The 24,775-nt window shown below is 35.2% G+C and overlaps 1 protein-coding gene across 3 annotated transcripts in view; it reads left to right on the top strand.

Annotated features, from left to right (window-relative positions):
- PAN3 (poly(A) specific ribonuclease subunit PAN3) overlaps positions 1-15,899 on the top strand; it is a 130,300-nt gene extending 114,401 nt beyond the window's left edge. For all 3 annotated transcript variants that reach the window (XM_051986527.1, XM_051986528.1, XM_051986525.1), the window contains 5 exons: positions 2,267-2,406; positions 4,093-4,222; positions 11,047-11,111; positions 13,425-13,563; positions 14,872-15,899. In XM_051986527.1, coding sequence (XP_051842487.1) covers positions 2,267-2,406; positions 4,093-4,222; positions 11,047-11,111; positions 13,425-13,563; positions 14,872-15,012 — 615 coding nt within the window. In that variant the 3' untranslated portion in view covers positions 15,013-15,899. The remainder of the gene's footprint in view (positions 1-2,266; positions 2,407-4,092; positions 4,223-11,046; positions 11,112-13,424; positions 13,564-14,871) is intronic.
- The last annotated feature ends 8,876 nt before the right edge of the window (positions 15,900-24,775 follow it).

The raw sequence follows: 24,775 nt of genomic DNA, 5'->3' as shown, positions 1-24,775 counted from the left end.
ACCAGGAAGAAACTGAAAATGAGTTTGGGGGGAAAACCCCCAGAATGCAACAAATGGGGGGAAAACAGATGGAGGTAAGAAGCAAAATAACTAATGGAAAATATTTAGTTGGGAAATAATTTTTTTAAAAGGAAAGTGATTAAGATATTGTATTTTAACCATGTTATTTTAAAATTAAGCAGCAAGTTGGTAAATCTTTTTGAGATGGTAAACTTCAGGCCTGGATTGGGATTTCCCAGAGTCTTTTTATTTAAAAGTGAGATTTTCTATGTTGATTCAAATGCAGGGAAATGGTAGCAAAAAATATATTTAAACCAAATAGCCACTTATTTTTAAACTTGGTCAGTCTAGTGCCTTGAGTAATGCCAGTCTTACATAAGATTATGAAGAAGGCCAAGAATGTGAATCTGCTCATAGGAGAAATAGCAAAGTGTGAAACTGTGCTTTGGACATTGTATTACTGCTTAGGGTTGAGAAGAAATGGAGTGAGTAGATGCATGCCAGCCCAACACTTGTCTTAAGTTACTTGTAAATAACCTTAATATGTATGATGCATACATTTGAATTTAAGTGCCTGTACCAATAAACACATCAGAATGTCATGAAATTACATATGACCTGTTCTCTCTTCTATACATTTTTTGAACTTATATTACTAAATGAGATGACTTTGGATTGTTTTTCCTCTTGGTTCAGTGTCCCAAAATCTAAGTGACCTAAGAGAAATTTTTATTCCCCTTCCTCTGGCACTGTTTCCTTAGTGCTGTATCTCAAATGTCAGTGTCAGGAGAAGTTGTCTTTTCATAAAGTCGTAGATTTAGAGCTCATCCTGTCCAAGCCTTTCATGTAATCAATGAAGAAATTGAGGCTGAGAAAGACTCAGTAATTTGGCCAGGATCACCCAGCTAAAGTCTGAGGTCTTGAGGAAAATGGGAGTTATGTTCTTCCTGGCCTCCTCAGACAGCTCTTTCCCATTCCACCTTCTTCTTTCCCTTCTCCTCCTCTCCCCCCTACCCTCCCATCTCCTTTTCACCCCTGGCACAATTCAAGCTCCCATTGAGCAGAGCTCTTGCACCTAACCAGAGTCGTCTATACATAGTCGCAAATATCCTTAAGTTGGTTTGTAACTGTGGCCCCTATTGATCTCTTGTGAAGCTTTTACTTTAAAAAAAAAAATAGTATTTTTTTTCTCACTTACAAAATTGGGGGAAATTACATCTTAGTATTCTCTTTTTTTCCTCTTAAATTGACTTCTTTTTAAACTTATGGTGTCTCATTGAAAATACCACACGGCAAAGTTGTGGCATATAGTGTCAAAATTTCTTTTAGGTAATATCTTGAAGTCATTAATATGATTTTTAAAATATGTGTTTGAGTAGTTATACCTGTCAGTAGTTTGGATTCCAGTTATCCTCTGTGGATTTAGTAGGTTGACTACTTAGCTATGTTATTAGGCTGCAGCAAGAGAGGCAAAATGTTTTATAGTGGATAGAAAGCAGGTGTTTGACTCAACAGCACTTGTCCAAATCCTATCAATGATACTGACTGGAAGTGGGTTCCTGGACAAGTCACTTAACCTGTCATATACTAGAAAACTTTCTAAAAACCTAAATCTCAGATTTTAAGGAGCATGCCAGTCTGCATTAGTAAAGGGGGAGTTCCTCAAATGATTCCATTCACCCTTGCATTTGTTTCAATTGTTAAAAATGAGGTTTACTTGGAGTGAGCACTCTGATCCCTTAAAGATACAGGGTGCTTATCTCCAAACCACTTCCTTCTATAAACATTCTATTAAATTAAAGCCCCAGAGTATTAAAGAGTAAAGATAATCTAGGACAGGTTGTTACAGGATAAAGTAGTTCATCCTTTAGAAAAAAAGGCCAGGTGGGTTATCAGTAAGGTTTATATAATCCTAAGAGAGATCAGGCTCTAAACTGACATTGCCAGTATCGTGTTCTTCAATAGGAGCTTCTCTTCAGATAAATGGACAAATTCCCCAGACTCAGTAGAGCTGTATAAAATTTCATATTTCAAATGATGGTAATCATGTGTAAGTTACAGCTATCTATGAATCAGTTTCCAATCGGCTTTATGAAAACTAAAGAAATCAGTAATTCAATAGTTTGACTTTGAATGCTCTTGATTTGCTTTTTGTAAATGACTAAAGTACCATTGCTCTTTCCTGGAAGGCAAAGTAATATCATTGCATTAAACCTCTATCTCTATGAGATTAAAGTTAAAAGTTATGTTCATTCTTTCATGTCAGCAAGCAGATCTGATGTCATTAGGAAAAGTTGTGTTGGCTTTGGCTTGCAACTCTTTGGCAGGAATACAGCGGGAAAATTTGCAGAAAGCAATGGAACTGGTGACAATCAACTATTCCTCTGATCTGAAGAATCTCATTTTGTAAGTTTTAAATACAATGAGCTAAAAAGACTATCATAGATTCTATAGAATATGACTAAAATGTAGGCTTAAGAATGAATCCAGACATCTTTTCCATTTACTGTTTTAATAGTGAAACAACCTATATGTTGTTTGAAAAATAACTCACAAATTTTTAAGCAAAGCTGCATTTTAATTTTTCATTGTTAACTATATATTCTCCTTGAAATAAATCCAGAAACCTCATCTAATGAGTTATTGATAATTAGAATAAAACTGTAAAAGCATAGTGTTTTTTTCCTGAAATTATTACTATTCACAAGAAACTAATTTATTTTAGGTAGCTAATTTTACAACATAATTATTTGCTCCAATAAATACCACAATATAGATAGATATGTTGGGTTTTTATTTTTAAATTGAATAAATTTTTTTTTTAATAAGTTGGTTCGAAAGACAACTGGGCAACCTCTAGGAAGTTGCTTCAAATTCCCATTTTTGATGGAAGTACACATAAGTGCTTATATGGCAGAAGATCATAGGCCAGGGGAATAGGCCCAGGGACAAAAGATTGTCCTGGAGAGTGGGTCTGAATTGAATTTGACAAAGATCTACCATTTCTCAAAACCATCATAGATTGTCTGTTCCAGATCCAGGTTGTTCAGGAAAATTATGAAGTTGCAGGTGGTATCCTAGCTTCTTAGTAGTGTAAGACACTACATCATTTATCAGAAAGTCTGTATTAATAAACCTTTTAAAATTTTCCTGAAGTAACTTGGAAATCCTGAAGTCCTTTTAAGTATTGGTAAGATCTTTCTTAGGGAGTGCAGTTTCAGATAAGTGAACTTCCAAGTGTATAGGTACTCATATCTCTAGTACTCTTTAAGATTTCAAAATCATTTTCCCCATAACAACCCTGAGATATAGGTTGAGTATATATTACCTCCAGTCTATAGATGTGGAAACTGAGGCTATGGCATTAAACTTGTCCCAGCTAACAGAATTCTATAGCCTTGATTGGGCCAGGATCTTTCCGTAATCATTTTGGGAGTTGTGGAGCACAAGGGGCTTCCCATATTGCACTATCATTGATAGCACTGTTGTGCAAGAGAGGGAGGTTTACTTGGTATCAAGTATCTGACTGATTCTGCTAATGTTCAGATATGAGAATTTGTCCATATCTTGTTTCATTGTTAAAATATCTTACTTTCATATGACAGTAGTGATTCCTATACTGTATTGTGACAGCCAGGGTGCTTATTAATAATAGTATGTCTTAGTGCACTGGTCTTAATTTTTCAAAGCTGTGACCCAGTTGATATAGGCAAACTGAAACTCAGTCTTTGGTTTTGAAAGTTGTCATTCAAAAGTAGTAGGAAAAAAAGCTTTTGTTTTCAATAAAAGTTCATCACAGCTTTCTCATCAGGCATTATTTTGAGGAAGAGTGTGAGAAAAGAAAGAATTTAAACCTGACCCTATCCAACTTCCCCTTCTTATTTCCATGACAGCAGGAAATTAAGAGGAAAGGTATGTTTTCTGCTTCTCCGTTGTTCTTAAAATTTTATAGGGGAAAGAAATATGACCATTAAAATTTAAGAAATAACTTCTTTCAGAAGATGAAATGTTTTCTAAAATATAGTTTATATCAGTGTGATAACAACTATTTAATTGTGATATCTTCAAATGATTCCTCTTTATATTTGATAGGTATTTGCTGACTGACCAAAACAGGTTACGAAGTGTAAATGACATCATGCCAATGATTGGTGCTCGATTCTATACTCAATTGGATGCTGCTCAAATGAGAAATGATGTCATAGAGGAAGACCTGGCTAAGGTAAAAAGAGCAAATGTCACAAATGCCAGCCATTTTCTTTGAATAGAGCAATTACTAAACTAAAAGGCATGTTACACAAATATTTTAAAGTCCATATTTCTCATATTCATTCTACATTTTAGTTAAACTAAATATATATTAATTTATTTTTTGGATTTATTGTTTGAATTTTTATTGGATTTTGAGCATTCTGTTTTCTCCATGATATTGCTGCTTACCCTATAATAATGTTCTAGCATAACCTGGAAAAAGAAGTAATTGTAATTCCACAAGCATTTCTTAAGTGTAGAACACTGTGCTAAGCCTGAGAAAAGATGCATAGTTTAGAAAAGAAATAATCCTTGTCCTAGTAGAATTTTCAGATTAACAAGGGGGTTGACATATATATATATATATATATATATAGTTTAAACTGAATTGCTGAGAAATTTGAGAGGGAAAGGTTATTGCCAATTAGAGGAAGATTTCCTGAAGAAGTGCTTTTTGAACAGGTTTTCAAAAGTAGGTAGAAAGTCAGAATAGAAAGGAGAATCAAATATGTTCAGCAAACATTTTTTTACCTCCTTTGACAGAAATCTGTGCTAGATATTGTAAGCTAGGAGAAAATGTTGTCATATTTGAAGAGAATGGTTGGAAAACAGCCTCAGAAGAAAGAAGATAGTGCCGTGTCTGCACTGTGGAATGTGCTTAAAGGGGAATCTCACAATCAATGAGCATTAAGTCTAATTTTATACTGTCAGATATGAAAGAGAATAAGGACTCAGTTCTAGAGTATGCATAGAAAACTGAATACTGAAAATATTCTACTGAATATACTGATACTGAAAAATAGTTTTAGGGCAAAGTTAAAAAAGATTTAAAAAACTTAAGGGAGAAATTTATACTTGATTCAGAGGATAATAGAGTCATTGAAATTTATTGAGCTTTATTGAAATTTATTGAGTTTAGACTTGGAAAATTACTTTAATAGTTGTATAAGGAATGGATTGGAGAGTCAAGAGACTTCAGGCTGGAAGACCAGTGGGGACTCTATTTAAGTAAGTAGTCTATATGAAAGATGATGAAAGCATGAACTTTGGTAATGCCTGTGTCAGAGAGAAGAGGAGAGATAAAAGAAATATTGTAGAAATAGAAATGACAAGAATTATTTACTCTTTGGTTATATAGAATGAGTATAATTGAACAGTCAAATATAACTCCAAACTTATAAATCTGGGTGACTGGAAGGATGGTGATAACCTTGGCAATTTGGTAAGGGAATGGATTTCTTGCGGCCTGGGGAAGGACACATTCTGTTTTTGACATGTTGAGTTTGAGATGTCTTTAGGACATCTAGTTTGAAATGAACTGAATCATGAGGTGCTTAAGATATATAATGGAAGAAAAAGGACCCTACAAAGCAAAGGTAAGGAAAGGGAATATATTGGATGGCAAAAGTACTCCTTAAAGATGGATAAAGATGGAAGATGTAGTATTGTGTATGAGAAACAGAGAAAAAGCTTTTCAGATTGCAGAATGTGAGACAGGCAATAACGTTCTTTGAGGTTAGAGAGGTGTTTTGGTTCCAGATTGTGAAGGGATTTAAAAACAGGCAATTATATTTTGTCTTAGAGACAGTAGGAAGCTGCAGTGGTAAGAACAGAAAACAGTGGTAAGAACATAGTCAGATCCCTGCTTAAGGAAAATTAATCTGGCAGCAGTATATAGGAGACACCAAATGGTAAGTGATTTGAGGCAGGCTGACCAAAGAAAACACTCTTGAAATAATTCGGGTGAGAGATGATGAGGGCTTGAATAAAAGTGGTACTTGATTGAATAAAGGGAAGGGATGTTAGAGGAAGAAGAGATGCTAAGTGTTTTGTATTTGATTGGACAAGTAGGGTGAGGGAGAGTGAAAAATCAGGAATAATGCTAAAGTTATAATCCTAGTGACTAGGAAAGATTGTTGTGCCTATGACAGAGTTAGGGAAGTGATAATGCATCCTCTTGCATGAAGGCTTCCAAGGAACATGACCCCACTAATTCCTAAGGCAGTCTATTCTACTTTTAGAGAGCTGTAATTCTTAGAAAGTTTTTCTCACAAGTCTACATTTGCCTCTTAACTTCTGCTCATTGCTCCTGGTTCTGTTTGCTAGGGACAAACAGAAGAATTCACATGATTATATCCTGAAAGATAGCCATTGTGTTTCCTTTGTGCCTTCTAGGCTGAACATCTTTATTTTCTTCATCTGGTCCTTTATATAATATGGACCCATAACTCTCCTGGTTACTCTGCCCTAAACATTGTCCTGATGTATCTGGTCATATCATCTTAGTCACCTTGCATGTCTTTGAATATGGACAGTTGTATCCTAAAATGTGATGCCAGATTAGCCCATTAGTCCATTAGTCCATTGCAAAGTATGGGAGAAATATAATTGACCTCCATTCCAGATGCTTACGTTAATGTAATTTCAGTTAACATTAGTATTTTGTTTGTTACATACTGAGCTAGCCATTCACTAAAAGCCCTGCACCCTTTGAAAATAAGTACTGCATTCTCCTTGTTGGAATGGCCACCCTGCCTGGTATCTTCTTCCTCTCATATTTGCCTCACATCCTTCTTGGCTTCCTTTAAGTCCTAGCTAAAAAAATCCTGCTTTCTACACAAAGATTTTCCTAATTGCTCCTTAATCTTAACACCTTCCTCAGTGGATTATTTCCTATTTATCTTGTCAGTAGCTTATTTGCACATAATCTCTCCCATGAGAAATGGAAGAACAAATAGTAATGGGTGAATGAGAGTGAATGAAGGTTAAGAGTATAGAACAAGAATGAGCTCATAGAAAAAACTCTAGGAACATCAACACTAAGAAGCTGGGAGGAAAATGAACCAGAGAAAAGGAATATTTAGAATAGTAAGTGGAAAAATAGGAGAGTGTAGTGCCATAACAATCTTAAAACAGGAGTTTCCAGAAGGACAAGGAATAATCATCAATTCCAGATAATGAACAAAGGCAGTGAGGATGAAACTCCTGAAAAACTGTCATTGGATTTGATAGAGGATGATGAGAAATCTTTGAGAGAGCAGCGTCAGTAAAGCCATAAAAATGGAAGCTAGACTATAAAGATTGGAGAGGAGATGATGTTAGCAACTTTTTCAAGAAATGCATTGTTAATGGAGTTGTGAACTGATCTAACCATTCTGGAGAGCACTTTGGAACTATGCTCGAAGGGCTGTAAAACTGTACATACCCTTTAACCCAGAAATCACTACTGAGTCTCCAAAAAAGATCATAAAAAGGAGAAAAGGAAGGATAAGTAGAAATAGATTTATAACAATTCTTTTTGTGGGGCAAAGAATTGGAAGTTGAGAGGAGGATGCCCATCAAATTAGGGAATAAATGAACAAGTTTGGTATGTGAATATAATCAAATATTATCTTTCTATAAGAAATGATGAGCAGGCTTATTTCAGAAAAACCTGGAAAGACTTACATGAACTGATGCTGAGTGAATTGAGCAAAACCAGGGGATTATTGAATACAGTAACAATGACAATGTTTGATAATCTGCCATTATAAACTTAGCTCTTCTCAGCAATACAGTGATCCAAGACAGTTTCAAAAGACTTCTGATGGAAAATGCCATCCATATCCAGAGAAAAAACTGTGGAGAATGAATGCAAATTGAAGCATACTATTTTCACTTTAAAAAAATTTTTTTTTTTTTTTACTTTTTCTTTCTTGTGATTTTCCCATCTTGTTCTAATTCTTCTCTCACAATATGACCAATATGGAAATACATTTAGTACAGGAATAGCCTATATTGGATTGCTTTCTTTTGAGGAGTGAGATGGAGAAATATTTGGAACTCAAATCTTTAAAAAAAAAAATGAAGGTTGAAAACTACCTATATATGTAATTAGAAAAAAATAAAATATTATTAAGTGGAGAATCTTCTCCCTTCCTTCCCTTCTCCCCCTTTCCCCCCAACAAAGAGACAATTCCTATCCTCAAAAAAAAAAAAGTGGTCATGAAATGGAGGGAAGAAATTGACATGGTAATTGGATTAAGGGAAAGAAAATCTCAGTATAACAAAAATATTGACAATCAAACAAGATGAGAATTTATAGAGCACTTTAATCTTCACACATTGCTTTACCCACACTAAGCCTGTTATAATAACTATCATTTATATAGTGCTTTAAGGTTTACATTGTGCTTTATTTAGTGTAATTTTATCTTAACAAAAACCATGGAAGATAAGATACTATTATTTATCTCCGTTTTACAGATATAGAGAGATCAAGGTTAAGTGTTGTGCCCAGATAACAAGTGTTTGTGGAAATATTTGAACAAAGGTCTTCTTTATTCCAAGTCTAGCATTCTAACTATTGTGCCCCCTAGCTTCATATGAGTTATGGTTGGTAGAGCTATTATTTTTATTTTGCAAACAAGTAACCTCTGAGCTTCAGAGAGGTTAAGTGACCTACCCTGGCTATACTGTTAGTAAATTTTGGAAGTACTGACATACCAGAAATTAAAATGATAGAGAATTATTCATTTGACATTGGCAGGGCCAAGTCTTAATGACTCTAAAAGCAGTGCTCTTTTTATAGTGCCACACAGATGGGAAAGAGCCATTGTAGTTGGAGAGAATGAAGATACATGAGAAAGGTGGAGATTTGAAATTAAAAAGAATTAACTTTAATTGAGTAGATATAATTTGTTTTTTTTTTTTCTAAAAGAAAGAGGATAGGTGATTTTGAGAAAGTTTGTACTGTTCTTTGTTGGACATGTGATTGAGGATTGAGGAGAGATGAAAAGTTTTGTACCAAAGAGAAGAGTTAGCTAGGAAATCAGTAATAGAATTGATAAGAAATAATGACTCAAATTATGCAAAAAGTTTTAGCAAGTGAAATTAAGTTTCTCCACAAGTGCTCAGTATTACAGAAACATGACTGGAAGAAGGAAAATTGTGGGGTTTGTCCAGATTCTATATTCTACAGTATAGATGATGTATTTGATTTGATAGGACAAGAATAAGTCTTAAGGGATGAGTGAATCTTGTTAAATGAAATACCAGTTCAAATCCAGTCAACAAGTATTAACCACTTACTATATTCAGAGAACCCTTTTAGGTACTTGAGAGGCCAGGTTCTTAAGTGGAACCAGGGTAGGGAAATAGAAAATAGGAAGGAGAGGCTAAAGAGGAGCAAAGGCAGCACTACATTGGTGATCACAGTTTAGTGTGAGATGGAAAAAGTGAGAAGGTTGGGATGGTCTTTACTGTAGGAGAGTATAATGTCAAAGTTTAGGATGCAGGAACTGATGGTGATTCTTGGGGGACAGCAAAGTTTTGAAGGCATGATTGTTTCAGTATATAGCTGAAGCAGTTGATACAGGAAAGGAGGTAAGAGAAGTTAGGAATTGTGATCGTCAACGTGAACATTTGAATGGATGGGCTGAAAGGAAGGATTGTTTGAGATAAGTATTAGGCATTGAGTAAGTTGAGAGAGTTTCTTAGATACTGATAGATTGGCCAAGGTGTTGAATTTATTTTTTTCTTGATTATGCACATTTTGTTCTTTTATTTCTTCCCAGTGGGGAGAGGCAAAATAATAGGTCAGAAAAGAAATAAATGCTTATTGATTAAAAAAAAAATTAACTTAAAAGGCAGATTATATGGAAATCACTGAGACCTATTAGGCAGTAGAATTGGAAACAAGGAGTATATTACTATTGCTGCTACTGCTTATACTATTATTGTTACTATCTCTACTTTAAAAACATAGTAATAGCTATCCATTTAATAGCACTTCAGGGTTTTCAAAGGGCTTCCCATGATATCCTGCTTTATCTTTACCACAACCCAGAAAGTGGGTGCTATTATTTCCTTCATACAGATGAGGAAACAGAGACAGAAATTAAGTATTTGCTTAAAATCACACAGTAAATGTTCAGCATCAGATTTGAACCCACATCTTCCTGATTCAAGATCTGTTGCTATATCTCCTTCACCACCAAGATGCCAATCTCTCCCATATAGATTTTTTGAGTTCTTGGGAGTAGGAATACCTGTGAATAAATAGAATTGTGAAATTTGTGCTATCTTTCTTATAAAACTAGATTTCCATTAAAGTGTTGAGATGGAAAGAATGCTGAAGGAAAGATTTGTGACTGTAAAGAAATTTGAAAATTCAGCATGGATTCCACAGAACCAAATGGAATAGACATAATAGGATGCGTGAACCATTTTGGAATAGGCCTTGTGAGGCATGATGTTACTCTAAACAAGATTGAAAACTTAGCCAGAGATAGTAGGGAGCAAACAATAGAATAATAAAAGATAGATTAATATATGTTGACAAAATTTGTAGAGTTAATTGGTCCTAAATTTCAGAAAAGAGTTTTGGAAATTTTAGTTTTAAATTATTTTTAAACAAATCAATATAAAACCTTCTATATACATATATATGTGTGTGGTTTGTTTTTTTTTTCCCCCTGAATATGCATCTTCAGATCTTAATCTGAAGGTTAGAAATTGTAGACTTTTCCCACAGGAGCAGTAAAAAGCATTCAATAATTGCTTTTTGTGTGCAAGACACAGCTCTTAATATTGAATATACAAAGACAAGTAAAAACAGTTTCTGCTTTGAAAGGTCTCACAAGCCAGGTACATACAGAGATATGAACAGGGTAAAATGAAGGTAATCTCAGAGAGTTGATACTAGCAATGGGTGGGTGTGGAAACCAGGAATAGAACAGATTACTATAGAGTATTTTTCTGTTTTGTAGCTTTTATATTCAAAAACTTACATTAACATGCTTTTTTATTTTACAGGAGGTTCAGAATGGAAGATTATTTAGGCTTCTAGCAAAATTGGGAACCATCAATGAGAGACCAGAGTAAGGATTTACAGTACATTAATATTCTTTCTTTCATGTTTGTGTTGCATTTTTTTCTTTTTTTGAGAATTGAAAAAGGAATCTGTATTATCTGTGCCTTTCTGAAATGTTAAGAAAAAATGAAATAATCATAAAGCATTTTTCTGAGCATTGTAAATAGTATTGGATTGGGAACATTACTTAAGAAATAACCCACATAAAGGCACATGAATATGTAAATTTTATATATTCTTGAAAAAGACACTTGTAGTCCCTGAATTTAGATCTTTTATTTGAGAAAAAACATAGTAGTTAAAAGTATTACTACAATAAGCATCGTAGAACATGACTCTTCACATGACTTTCTTTTTAACCATATTTAGGAAGTGTTTGCACTAGCCAAATAAATTTTAGAAAAAATTTAAAGGGATTAATCTAGGAAAATTGATTCCATCATTGTTTTTATGAAATACCTTTTCCAGAGTTACCATTGATATTTTGTAATTGATTTAAGCCACACTGCTACATACTTAAAAATTGATTTAAGGGATACCAGAACAATGATCTTTAGTTTTGATTTTCTGTTTAGTCTACAAGTCTAATTTTATATCTTCAGGGGCATGTGTGGAAGTTAATGTGATTACATTAGGCTTCTTGAAAAATAAAAAAATGACTTACCTGGGTCACATCGGGGAAGGGTATCATAAATGTATCATAAATAATCAAGAGAAGTCTAATTTATAGTCGTTCAACATATATTGCATTAAATTGGCAGCTACCTACTTGGCAGTGGATGATGGGTAAATATTTTTGCTAATGACGAATCCTCCAAATGTGTGATAATCCACCTTCTGTTCTTCAAACCCAATAAGCTCCGTTACGAATTTTTAGTAGAATATTGAAGGTACAACTCTGTTCATCCCTAATTAATGAAATTTATTATGTCAAAAAAGTATGACCTATTCTGGTATAATTTTCAAGTTTATCATAAGAGAAGACATAATCGTTTTCATTTCTTCTCTCTTTTTCATATATTTTGTCAATGACTTAGTTCTTTTGTATTAAAAGCATATAGCATAAGATTTGTTGGGAGTCACAAAGAGCCAGTGGAAAGGTTTGAAGGAAATAAAAACCACTGAGAATTTTTATCAGTTTTACTAATGGTTCTTTGGCCATATTTAGCTGACAGTTTGCTTTAATTCCTTTCCATACTGCCAGGGAAAATCTGAGTATCAATTTATCTTTGTTGGTTTTTTTTTTTTTTTTAGTCCCCCCTTGGTGTAGTATATTGAAGAGCAAAGAAGCCCATGTGCTTTTGTTCCATTCCAATTTTTTACCCATTTCTTTTTTGCTTATCTCCCACTGAAGTGGGACACCTTTTTGGCTTCTCTTAAGAGTTTTCCTCCTTTGATCCCCTGTCAGCTGCAGTGGAGTACTAAAAGCACATTGCCTTTCCCCATTATATCAAGACTACTAACATGTTCTCTTTTTTTCCCAGTAGATTTGAATGAACTGAGGTGGATTATCAAACTAATTCTCTGCCCAAATTAAATATTCTTATTTGTTTTTGTTTCTTCCCAGTCTATCTTTTGAGCGAAAAGTTCAGCATAACTAGTATATAATTCAGTCTTTCTCAAAGACACCTAGTTTTATTTATAACAAGATTTAAGGATAAATGGTAGAATTTTATCTCTTTGCTTTCAAAGAATCCTTATAATGTGGGAACATGAAGATGTTAAGGGAAAATCTAAAGATAGTAATTTCAGGTCTACTGATTTAATTAAGCCACTTTACAGAGGCTTTTAGCAGAATTAAAACACATTTGAATATTTTCTAAAAGAACCTGTATTGAACAATGACACTGAAGATGAGGAGCATCACCAAATGCTTTACCATAGTCTTTTTTGAAAATATGAATTATTCAAGTGTCAGTGAGTAATAATTGATTTGCAAAGACATAACTAACAAATTCTGTATGTGTGTGTGTGTTTTTTTTTGTTTGTTTGTTTGTTTTGTTTTTGCTGAGGCAAGTGTGTTAGGTGTCTGACACTAGATTTGAACTCTGGTCCTCCTGACTTTAGGACTGGTGCTTTATTCACTGTGCTACCTAGCTGCCCCACAAAGTGTACTTTAAAGAATGTCAGAATACATTAAAAAAAAAAGTGACACCTACCATTTTCTATTTTACAAAAAAATGTAAAATGAGAAAAATTCTTCGGAATTTTATAAGTAGATTTCTCTTGTAATAAGCCAGATAAACATCCATATCATAAAATTAATTTGTGCTTTGTATATAATTTTTATTCCTAATATAAAAAATCAATCCTCTTTCAGGTTTCAGAAAGATCCCACTTGGTCAGAAACTGGAGATAGGTATCTACTGAAACTGTTCAGAGATCATCTTTTCCATCAGGTGACAGAAGCAGGTGCCCCATGGATTGACCTCAGTCACATTATTTCTTGTCTTAACAAGGTAACCTATATCTAGTTTAAAATCGTGATGCTCCCTTCCACTTGTTAATTTTGATGTTAGGTTTTGTAAAAAGATTTTTAAATAAGCAAAATAGGAATCTGTCATTACTGTAGTTTTTAAAGAAATATAATAAGGAGGTTGTGCTTCATTTCATTTAGTTACCTTGTGGAATGGAGTATTCAGGACCACACTAAGTCATTTCAAATTGATTTAAAGAAATCTCTTTTTGCATCAAATATCAAATATTATGGAGGCTTTTGCATTGCATGAAATTTAGTATTTTGAGGCTTTTTATCCTTTTTGAGTGTTGTCATAATTTTAAAGTTTGTTTGTTTTTTTTTAAATCAAGAGCCAGGTCACTATCCTTGGAATTAGCAATGCCAGGTTTCCCTCCAGTCCATGCTGGCTGAATGATCTTAGGCAAGTCATTTTTTAATGTTTCCAGGTCCCAGGCAGTTCTGAAACTATCAGTTCCTAAGCAGTTGCTGATAGGCATTGTTATAAGGAGTTTCATTACTATTTATTTCCCTGTAACAGACAAATCACAGGCTGAAACCATAAAACAATTAAAATCTATTATCTTTAATATCATAGGGTCTTTCATGTAATAAAATGTAATTTCAAAATTGGTCATCATTTGAACAGCTACTTTTAGTACCTTTAATACAAGGTACTAAAAAGGATGGAAACGATACAGTACTATTTCCCAGAAACTTTGGAGATTAGTTTGTCTCTTATTATGTAGAAATTCAGAATACAAGCACATAAGCTGTAAATGATCAGGTACAATCATAAAGAAATGAGTATGGGAATGGTTTAGGATGAAGCAAGTGATTGGAGTCATGAATGGAATGGCATGTCAGGAAAAAGTTCATTGGAAGAAATAAGGTTTGTAATTTTGAAAGTGCATGATTTGGCAAAAGGTAGGTGGAGAGGAATTTTATAGTTAGAGGGTAAAATGCATCATAAAATCTTTATCTTTGAACAGGTGAAAGTAAAAACCCACCCATGATATCAGTATGCTAGTATCTCTAAATCAGGAGGAGGCACATAGAGTGTAAAGTCTTTGTTTTGAGTGGAGAGCAAAGTTTTCAATCTAACTGTTTCTATTATTGTTCCATTATAGCTTATTGAGGATAGTTTACTGGACATTGGGATGGGGATTGTGCATTAGCATTGGGACCTCATGATTATCCCAATATGGCAATTGTTATGAGACTTTTTCTTCTGAATTTTCCAGGAAAGAAATTAAGGAGGCTGGTGGTTCACTGGTTGTTTTTTAAAACAAATTTTAATTTCCTGTTTTAGCTTGATGCTGGTGTACCTGAAAAAATAAGCCTAATTTCCAGGGATGAGAAGAGTGTCCTTGTAGTGACATATAGCGACTTGAAACGCTGCTTTGAGAACACTTTTCAAGAACTAATCGCAGCTGCCAACGGCCAGTTGTAGTATTTGCTAAAAGCATGCGGGACATTGCCGAGGAACTTGACCAGTAGCAGATTGCACTACCGCTGAGTTGTTGTCATCACCATCGATGTCTCGTTTCACATTTTGAAGCAAACAGGAGGTGAGCAGAGCTGCTCACACTTGAGTCAGGTACACAGTTATGTGAAGGGAGAATGTTTCCTTTATCCTAGAACGATGGCTGCCACCGGATGCTTTATCTGTGAAGAATTTATTTTAGAGGGGAGGAACAACAGCAGGTGCATGATGTTCCTGCTTTTATTTTTTCCACTTGTATATGCACTAATTTTAATTTTTTAAGACTTTTCTGATCTCTGAACTTTTGCCACATTGTATACTTATTAAGGGAAACTATTTGCAAGAACAGTTTTGGGCAACATTTTTGTCACTGAGGATATTGCAGAATTTGCTCATTTTGATATGATTTGCCCAGAATTACATAAAGGACCAGGTAAATAATTTCATAGAAATTCCCTTCTTTTAAAGTACAATATAGTGCATAATCCTTGTAGGAGTGTTGTATGCAAGCTCTATATGCCATCCGCTGTTAGTTGTCCAACCAGAAGATGGAGATTTTTTAAAAAGAACACACAAAGCAAAGTATCATTGAATTGATGGATTCGAATTCCCCTATCAGTTGATTTAAGTACTTTCTGAGCAGTGATAAACTAATGTTATTTGAAACAATTGGATGAACATCAGTAATTAAGGAGCATTGTTAGGTGTTTGCTCCAAATACAGCCAGCGCCTTTTAAAAAATTGTACGTCTGTTTCCCTGCTAGTCAGATGTATTTACATTTATGCAATTTTTTTAATAGAGAAAAATTTTTTTAAAGAAATTGTGTTTTTAAAAAAAAAAAAAAAAAAGAAAAGGCCTGAAGTTCAGGAGTGTATTACTTTAGGTTATTTACAATATACTTTTTTTTTGTATAAAATTCTGTTCTTTGAACCACAGCTTTATTATGGTACTTTACACTGGATACAGATACAAAGACACTGTTAAGAAGATTAACTAAACACAGCAGTAGTCTGGCATCAAGAGCTTTTTGAAGTTTTTCAGCCTGAATTTGGAGGGATAATGATCTGCTGTGCCTTTGCAGTCACTGCTTAGCCCAAAGTAATATTACTTTTGATAATAACTCACCATGTGGAATATTCCTGAATAAGTCATTCAAAAGTTTGGAATTTTCCTCCTCTTAACTTTCTTAATATTTGGACATGCAGTTGCCGCCAAACATGGGTATTCATGGAATTTATAGTAAAAGATAAAACACCTATACTTTGATACTGAAGACTGCCAAATACATAGGAATTTTCTTTCTTAATGCAGTAGTGAAGACTATGTATCCTTTCCCAGCACTGAATGTTTTAATAGCACTGGGTGCTCACCATGTAACTATGAAGAAAATGTGGAAACTCAAAAGGTCAGGACAGACTCTAAGTACTTGCAACTGATGTTACTGACTTCAATTTTAATAATTCTGCATATTTGTAGTTTTCAGAGAAGTTTTTAATATTTCTCTGTCCATTTTTATAAGCTTTAAAAATGATTCTCTGCCTTGAGATATGCATCAAGAAAAAGCATCTCTCTTCATCTGAAAGCTTTGAAGACTAGAGAAGCGCTTTACACATTTGAAGAAATGTGGTTGAAACCACATTTGGTAGCATCAGTTGTTGAGTTTTAAAAAAAAAAATCAATTATTGTTGCATTTGATCTGAATGGATTTTAAAAAGAACATAATGTTCACTATTAAAAGGATAATTAGCAATTGCCACAATATTGTTCTTTTTTTAATGTAAAAGGAACAGGAATTTGCAGACGTTAACATGCAAAAGTCTTTTATCATTAGCTCGTGTATTTGAGGAAGAGCAGCTGTCTTTTTATATATGTTTTTGACAAATCATATTGTAATTCTTTTGTACAAAAAAGAAGTACTTGTATTCTAGAAGAAATATGAAATGCTTAATTTATAAGCGGGCTGGAGATTTCTTCCAATATTGTTTTCTTTGAAAATGAAAGGGGATCATCTATTTAGTTTTTGGGTTTGGAAACCTTTAAAATTTTAATTTGCGGACCAATGTTTTGTGAAAGCAAAGGAAAGGCAGGGGTAAAATAGGGCTTGAATTTTCATTCTATATAGACCAGCAAACTTCCCTCTGCAAAGGCAAGTCCAAATCGCAAACTCAAGTGTATTTGCAGTAAAAATGCCAGTTTGCTTCAGCCCCCAGTCACCTCAGGACTTGGTTTAAAAAAATAAAAGGTAGACAGCTGATATGTTTTCATAAGTAAATATTGTCAGCCAGAAAACAGTTGGTGTCAGGTAATGCATTTTTTAAGCTCTGTTTTATATTTATTTTTTCATTTAGTCCATTCTTGGGAATGATTTTAACAAGAACTGTCAGAAGTTCTGCTTAGGTGTTTTTTGGGGGAGCCTTCTTTTCCATTGTGTAATTCCATTTAAGAGGTTGTCTAAAAGTTCATCTGTTTCATTCATAGGAAGATTTCAATGTCTAAAACACAGTTACATGTTAAGGACATAATCCTTCCACTCCTTCCTGTTTTGACAGATAAAAGCACAGAAAGGGCAACCTTAGAAATCATGTGATGTTGGTCATTTAAATTTTTGTACCTGTTTTAAATTCTGTTACATACATACTACATTGTAAATATTTATGAGGGGTACCTCTTTTTTGGTTTTGACCTTTTTTCAGTGATTCAGATATCTAAAGCTTCCCTAAAAAGCACCAGTATGTTAAGTTCTAATGTCATGATCCCAATATGTGTTACTCATCTTTAATCCTGTTTTCAGTCTTCATGTGTACAGCAGTATTTTTAATAAAGAATTACAAAAAAACAAAAACAAACCAAAAAAAAAAAACTTGTCTTCCTTCTTCTGTCCATTTATATAGTGTTTGCCATGATAGTAAATATTAAAGTTTGTGCTTCTCTTATACATTTTTTGGAAAATTTTTAGTTCTCGAACTTATACAACTGCAGATAAATAAAATAACTGGATTTATAAAGTTACTTATTTCAATTAAAATATTTAGTTCTATGCTTTCTAAGTAATACCTAGTTTCTTTACATAGTTTAGGTGAATAATAGGAAGATGTATTTATTGTCACTTCCGTACTCATTTATGTACCAAAAACTTAACTGTAGTAACTGTAGTTCGCTTTCATTGTTTCTATGGCTTGTAATAATACAGTTGGTAATAATTTTTTTCCTTTCTCTAATGACTTGTTTAAGGTTATTGAATTCCTAAAAATTACAAGGGTCTCAAATTTAATTTCAGATATACCACTCTTCTTTGAAAAATTTTGCCTTTTTTTCCATTAGAATGCAGGAATCAAATGTCTGAGGATACATTTGATTCTATAGTCCCTTCTAGTTCTGATTTCCTGGTAACAGTCCCCTTATAATTTAGAGTAATTGCATTCTTTTAAAAATAGAATAAAGTTTTATTGAATATTTTAACAGGTATTTTTTTAAAATAGGTATTTTCTTGAATAAAATTCATTATTAATGGACATTACTCTGAATTTTTTCTATAGTATTTACAAGTTTTGTAGTGTCCAATAATGTTGTCTTTATAATTTTTTTTAATCACTGAAAAGATATTTGCATGTACTGTACATATCCTGGGAACTGTTAGTAAAGATTGCAGTAAGCAGATGTATTTTTTGAGAATTTATAAATGAAATTGAATTCTCACTTAGGGAAGGCCTTGAGTTTAAAAAGAGAGAAAGAAGGAATTGTGAAGGCTATTTGGTGGATTTTAGAGATATGAAAGACCAAAGATTAAATTTGAGGAGAAGAAATTTGGGAGGACAGAAGATGTTAAACTTGGATTCATAATAAAGGAAGAGAAAGGTTTAGAAGGGCGTCTTAAGGAGAAGGAACAGCTGAAGGAAAAATTCCAAGAAGACTCAGTCAAAACAGAATGTAGAGATGAATGAAAGAAGGGAAAGAAAGTTGGGTAAGATTATCAAAGTTTGACAAGATGCTAACCTCCCACCTACCACTAGAATTCTTCTGGAGAGTTACTTGCAAGAAAGGCAAGGAGTGAACAGCTCTATTTCTGTAAGTATGGAAAAAGGGAGATTTGCACTTTTAGATTTCAATATTAATATTTAGGTCATGACCAAGTGACTTCTTTCCATGTATATAGTTATCAGGGAGAATGCTAGGACCCTCAAAAAAGAAAAGTGGAAGAAATATTTCAATGTGAAGAAATTATTAGAAAAGACAGGAGGATACTGACTTGAGTGTTGAAGTATAATGGAAAGCAGGACCATTGAACACTTGGAGTGAAGAAATCAATATGAATGGGACCAGGTGAATAATTCTTAAAAAAAAAAAAAAAAAAACCTGTGAAATAGAATGAGTCAGATCTTAGGCCTAAGTTTCAGGAAGTCACATGATCCTATTCTCAGAGGGCTGTAAGGCAGAAAGGGTCAGACCCTAGGCCTAAGTTTTAGGAAGTTACATGTTCCACAGGAAGTAGATAATATCACTGACTATTGGTCAATGATTACTTCCTTTTCAGGCCATCCAGTGAACCCAAGTCTTTTTTCTATGTAATTCATTCCCTGTTTCCACCCTGGGACCACGTACCCTGCTAGGCTGCTCAGCTGCTGTGCTTGGACTTCTCATTATTATTTATTATTATTATTATTTATTTGGACCAAATAAATGCTTTCTGTATCTGAAGGTGCCTCTTGAGTTTGAGTAAGGGGGTCTAGCACCATCCCACAGAGTTGATGAGGGCTTGTCCAGGATCTGTGACTTCCCAGACAGATGGAGTTCTGATGCAAGGCAGGCATCAGGTTGGGTCTTCTCTGACCATCCTTGAGATCAAACTCAGTCTCCCTCACTGTGAAATATGGGCCTAAAGAGAGACCTCCAAATGCAAGCGGAAGCAGAAGTCTCCCAAGGAGAAGCTGCTCTCCGCCCCCTCCCCGAGGGTGAGTGGACTTACAGGTAACTTGTGCATCATAATCCAGAGGTAAGAGCACTGCCTGGGCCCTTGGCTGTTCTTAGGCTGAAGGGGACCCTGGGAGCATCAAGGCTTGGTGAGCCAAGGAAAGGGCCAGAAGGAAGCCCTGATAAAACAGCCACAAAGCGGGGGTGCTCTGGATGATTGCTGGATGGGAGCCACCCCTCTAGGCTGAGGCTTTGTGTCCATGAAATTGGAGAAGTAACCCTGAATAAGAAAATAATGATCTAGAAATCCAACCTAAAAGAATAAAAGGCTCTATGTAGAGATATATTGTGCTTAATAAGTACTGCTATTATATTTACCTAGAGTTCTGCAAATTGAATCAAAAAGGCTTTAAAGCTGGAAAGAAAAGAAGAGGGAAGAAATTGCTTATTTACATTCCACCAGAATATAGAGAACTACAATACAGAGAAAAGGATTTTCAGTTGGATATTCATTATTCTCATAAAACAAAATTAAAGCACTGAATAATAAATCTAATGGCCTCAAATGTCTATGCATAGATATGGGTAACAAAGATGAACTAAAAATCCTAAGGCAAGGAGACAAATTTTATCTCAGGTATCCCTAAGATTTGGTGTGATAAGATCTTTAAAGCAGAAATATTTAAAAGACCAAATCTTAAATCATTTCTGTCATGTCAGATGTCTTAGAATCATGCCCTAGGAAGACATCAGACTTTTGACTTCACAAATAGCTGCCTCAATAATGCTAATGATGGGAGGAGCTCCGAAAGTCTCCCTCTGACTTTGAGGCAATGCTTGCACGAAGCTCCTAGAACTCTCCGAGCTCTCCCCTGAGATCCGCCCCAGGGAATCAAGATAAGTGGTTTCATTCTGTATATCTAGGTGGGACTAGTTGAGTCCAGGACCACTCCTACTTAGCGGGAGATCAAGATTTCCACCTTTGTTGAGTTGGAGCTTAGTCCAGGGACACTCATTCAAATTTCTACTCCTTCCTTGGCATAGCTGCCTGCGAGGGATTCTCTGCCCACTGAAAAGACATTCTCTTTTCAGTGTTAACCTCTCTCTGTTTCTCTCACACATTTCCCTAACCGGACCAAACTCTTCTTTCCCTTTCTGCCCCTTCCCCCAATACGGAGCTGCATAAGCTCAGGTCTCCAGGTTTTTAAAATGCAAAACTGCTTCAGATAAAACCCGGCCTCACTCCCCCACCTAATTTTAGTTACAAGCCAAATCTCAATTCTACAATTTTAGATTTCTTTTTGGCTGTCCATACAAATCTTTTTCTCTTTCCTCTGCAAATCAGAAAAGGCTTGTGGACTAGGCTGTTTGCTGCCCGGTTTTAAAAGCAGTTAACTGCTCTTCTATTTTTTTTTCCCTTAAATTCCCAAACTCTTAAATCTTCTGTTAACAGTCAGTGCAAAGAGATTACAATTTGCATATCCCTTTAATGGGCTTTGATTTGAGCTCCTTTAAAACTGCTTTTAAACTACTTCACATACACACACAATTCATTTATCAACACTAGCATTATACTTTGGTCACATTTAAAAACATAAAATTATCAAATATGAAGCAATTAAATCCAATAAAGTTAACACTCCTATAGCATTTGTTTTATGCTAAGCCACTTTTGCAATCTCAAAATGACTAATTGCCAAATTCCCCAATCATTGCTCTCAAAAAATAGCTAATTTTATTTCTGTAGCTCCCAGCTTGGCCAGAGTGGGGTACACAGGAAAAAGTCAGGATCTTTGTCCCCTTTTAAGGCGGGAGTCAAGAGTGTTAAGAGATCTTTCCCAGTGTTCTGTGGCACAGATTTTTTTTCTTGTGGGCTGCACGCTAAAATTTTCCCAGGTAACAAAATCTAGCTCCCCAAACAGACATGACACAGACATTCTGCACAAAGATGCACAAAATTCCATGGAAGAGGACTGCCACTTCCCACACAAAACAACAATATCTCATCAAGTGCACTCTCTGGTGGTATTTCATTTTTTGCTCTGAAGATTTGGGTTTGGACTGCTCCTTGCCTTTTCCCTTCTCCAATTTCATGGACACAAAGCCTCAGCCTAGAGGGGTGGCTCCCATCCAGCAATCATCCAGAGCACCCCCGCTTTGTGGCTGTTTTATCAGGGCTTCCTTCTGGCTTACTAGGCACTGTCCCTTTCCTTGGCTCACCAAGCCTTGATGCTCCCAGGGTCCCCTTCAGCCTAAGAACAGCCAAGGGCCCAGGCAGTGCTCTTACCTCTGGATTATGACGCACAAGTTACCTGTAAGTCCACTCACCCTGGGGGGGGAGGGGGGGCAGCTTCTCCTTGGGAACCTTCTGCTTCTGCTTGCATTTGGACGTCTCTCTTTAGGCCCATATTTCACAATGAGGGAGACTCCACCCTTGGAGCAGTTAAGTGGTTTCATTACAATCAGCCCAGGACCACTCCCTACTTAGCTCAAACTTAAGTGGTCTCATTTAGCCGGAGATCCAGACCAGATATTTCTATTGATTAGCTGGCTGCAGCCCTCTATTGAACTGAAAATTAGTCCAGGACCACTCCTACTTAGCTGGAACTTAAGTGGTCTCATTCAACTGGAAATCTAGGCCTCGGGACAGTGACAACATTGAAGTAATTTCATTCAATTGAAACTTCAGTCTCAGATTTCCTATTAAGGGGCAATTTGGGGCTCATTTCTTTGCAAAGGACTAAAAGCAGGAATCATGCCATATAAAGGGACCTCTCTCTCCTTGGCACAGCTGCCTACCAGGACCCCTGCCCGCTGTGAAGAGACATTCTCTTCTCAGTGATAAACCTTTTGTTTATCTCTCTACCAGGATTTCTCTGCTAGGACCTCTGCCAGGACTTTGTCACTTGGAAATCAGTCTTCCTAACAAAAGCTGGCTTCTATAGTGCCAACAATAAACCTCCTTTTTGCCAGTCTAATCTTTCGGGTTTGTGAATTCTTTCACATTGAATCTGCGCCTACTACAAAGGGGATCCCACAACTCTCTGCACTACCACTGACCGCATCATTTGGTTCCCTAACTGCTTCATTCGGTTCTCTGACTAGGAATTGAATCATACACACACACACACACACACACACACAAGAATGAAATTTCTAGAGCTATTTCAGTTTTGTCCTTGTGTCCTTAGTTTAATATTTGTTGGATTGAAGTGAAGCGACATGCCCAGGGGTACCCAGCTGGACATATCAAAGCTCTAACTCAAATTTAGATCTTCCAACTCCCAAAGTAGCTGATTGCCCACCGTAACGTACTGAAGAAATGTACAAATGTGTTACTAGGGCAAGTGCCCTCAGATTTTATTTTTATGCAATTTGATTGCAGTTACATTGATTAGTTTTGATATATTTAAATATAATTTAATCTCTTTATTTTACCCATTAAACCACAGGAAGGGGAAGGAAGAAAACCAGAATTTCAAAAACATTCTTTTCAAAGTTTTAAGGAGCTAGGACACTGACAAGGAATAAAAAAAAAAAAAAAAAAAAGGTTTCATTGGGAAATCTTTTTGTAGAAAACTTTTAAGTGTTCTCCAACATCTAAAATCAGTTTATAAATCTATCCTTCTGTTGTATAAATCAGTTATCCTATCTAGAAAATGTAAGTGATTTCACATAGTGAAGTGAAACAGACAGTGATACCATTTCATCAATGGAAATGATATTAAAAAGAAGAAACATTGCTATCTGCTTTACTATTGTATAAGGATTACAAGACCTTTCCATCTGACTTGCAGCTGAAATCTTTCATGTGTGTTGTTTCCTCCATTAGAATATAAGGTGAAAAGCAGGGACTGCCTGACTTTTCAAATTATTTCATTAGCATTTCACACAAAGTAAGCACTGAATAAATGCTTCATTCCCTTATTCATATCGTGGCAAGTTGTAGTCTTAGTGTTTATATTCTTAGACTTACAACTGCCATTTCCCCATTTGGATGATGTAGTAATCCATGGGAGTGATCTTGGTATAATGGGAAAGGAATATGAATTTATTAAATGCCTTGTTGTGCAGTTGTTCAATGATGTCATGCTCTTTGTGACTCTGTGGACCACAATTTTTCAATAATGTCCATGGGGTTTTCTTGGTAAAGATACTTAAATGGTTTGCCATATCCTTCTACAGTAGATTAAGGCAAACAGACTTACCTAAGGTGATAGAGATAGTTAGGATCTGAGGCTGGATTTGAATGCAGGTTTTTCTGACGCCAGACCCAGTTCTCTGTTCACCAAGATACCGACCTGTATTTCCTATGTGCCTACTACACATGCCAAGTACTGCTCTAAGGATGTTACAACAACCCCCCTGAGAGGTAAGTGCTATTATTATCCCCATTTTACATTTGAGAAAACTCAGGCAGAGAAATCAAATGACCTGAACAGTCTCAGTAAATGAAAAACATTTGAACTCAGGTTTTCTGATGTCGAGACCCAGGGTTCTATCCACTGTACCACCTAGCTAGAAAGATCACTGGAGACCTGTCATCCAAACTTTAGCTCTGCTCCTTATTCCCTGTGTCATTTCCTATGGGCAATGCTTTTCTCATCTATGAAATGAAGGAATGGTAGGAGATGATCTCTCTAGTCCTTCGTATCCTATTTTTTCCAGTTCTCCATCTTCTGTCTTTTCTTTCTCATTGATGTTCCTTAACCATACCTTTAATGTTGTAGGAATAATGGAATATTTTTCTAATGTTTTACCTCCGGTGTTGCTTCCTTAAAGTGTCACTAACAGAGGGTTGCAGGAAGACAATTTGGTAAG

The sequence above is a fragment of the Antechinus flavipes genome, chromosome 3, assembly GCF_016432865.1.
Source record: "Antechinus flavipes isolate AdamAnt ecotype Samford, QLD, Australia chromosome 3, AdamAnt_v2, whole genome shotgun sequence".
Lineage (NCBI taxonomy): Eukaryota > Metazoa > Chordata > Mammalia > Dasyuromorphia > Dasyuridae > Antechinus > Antechinus flavipes.
Note: the sequence above shows the minus strand (reverse complement) of the source record. Positions and strands in the feature narration are given on the sequence as shown.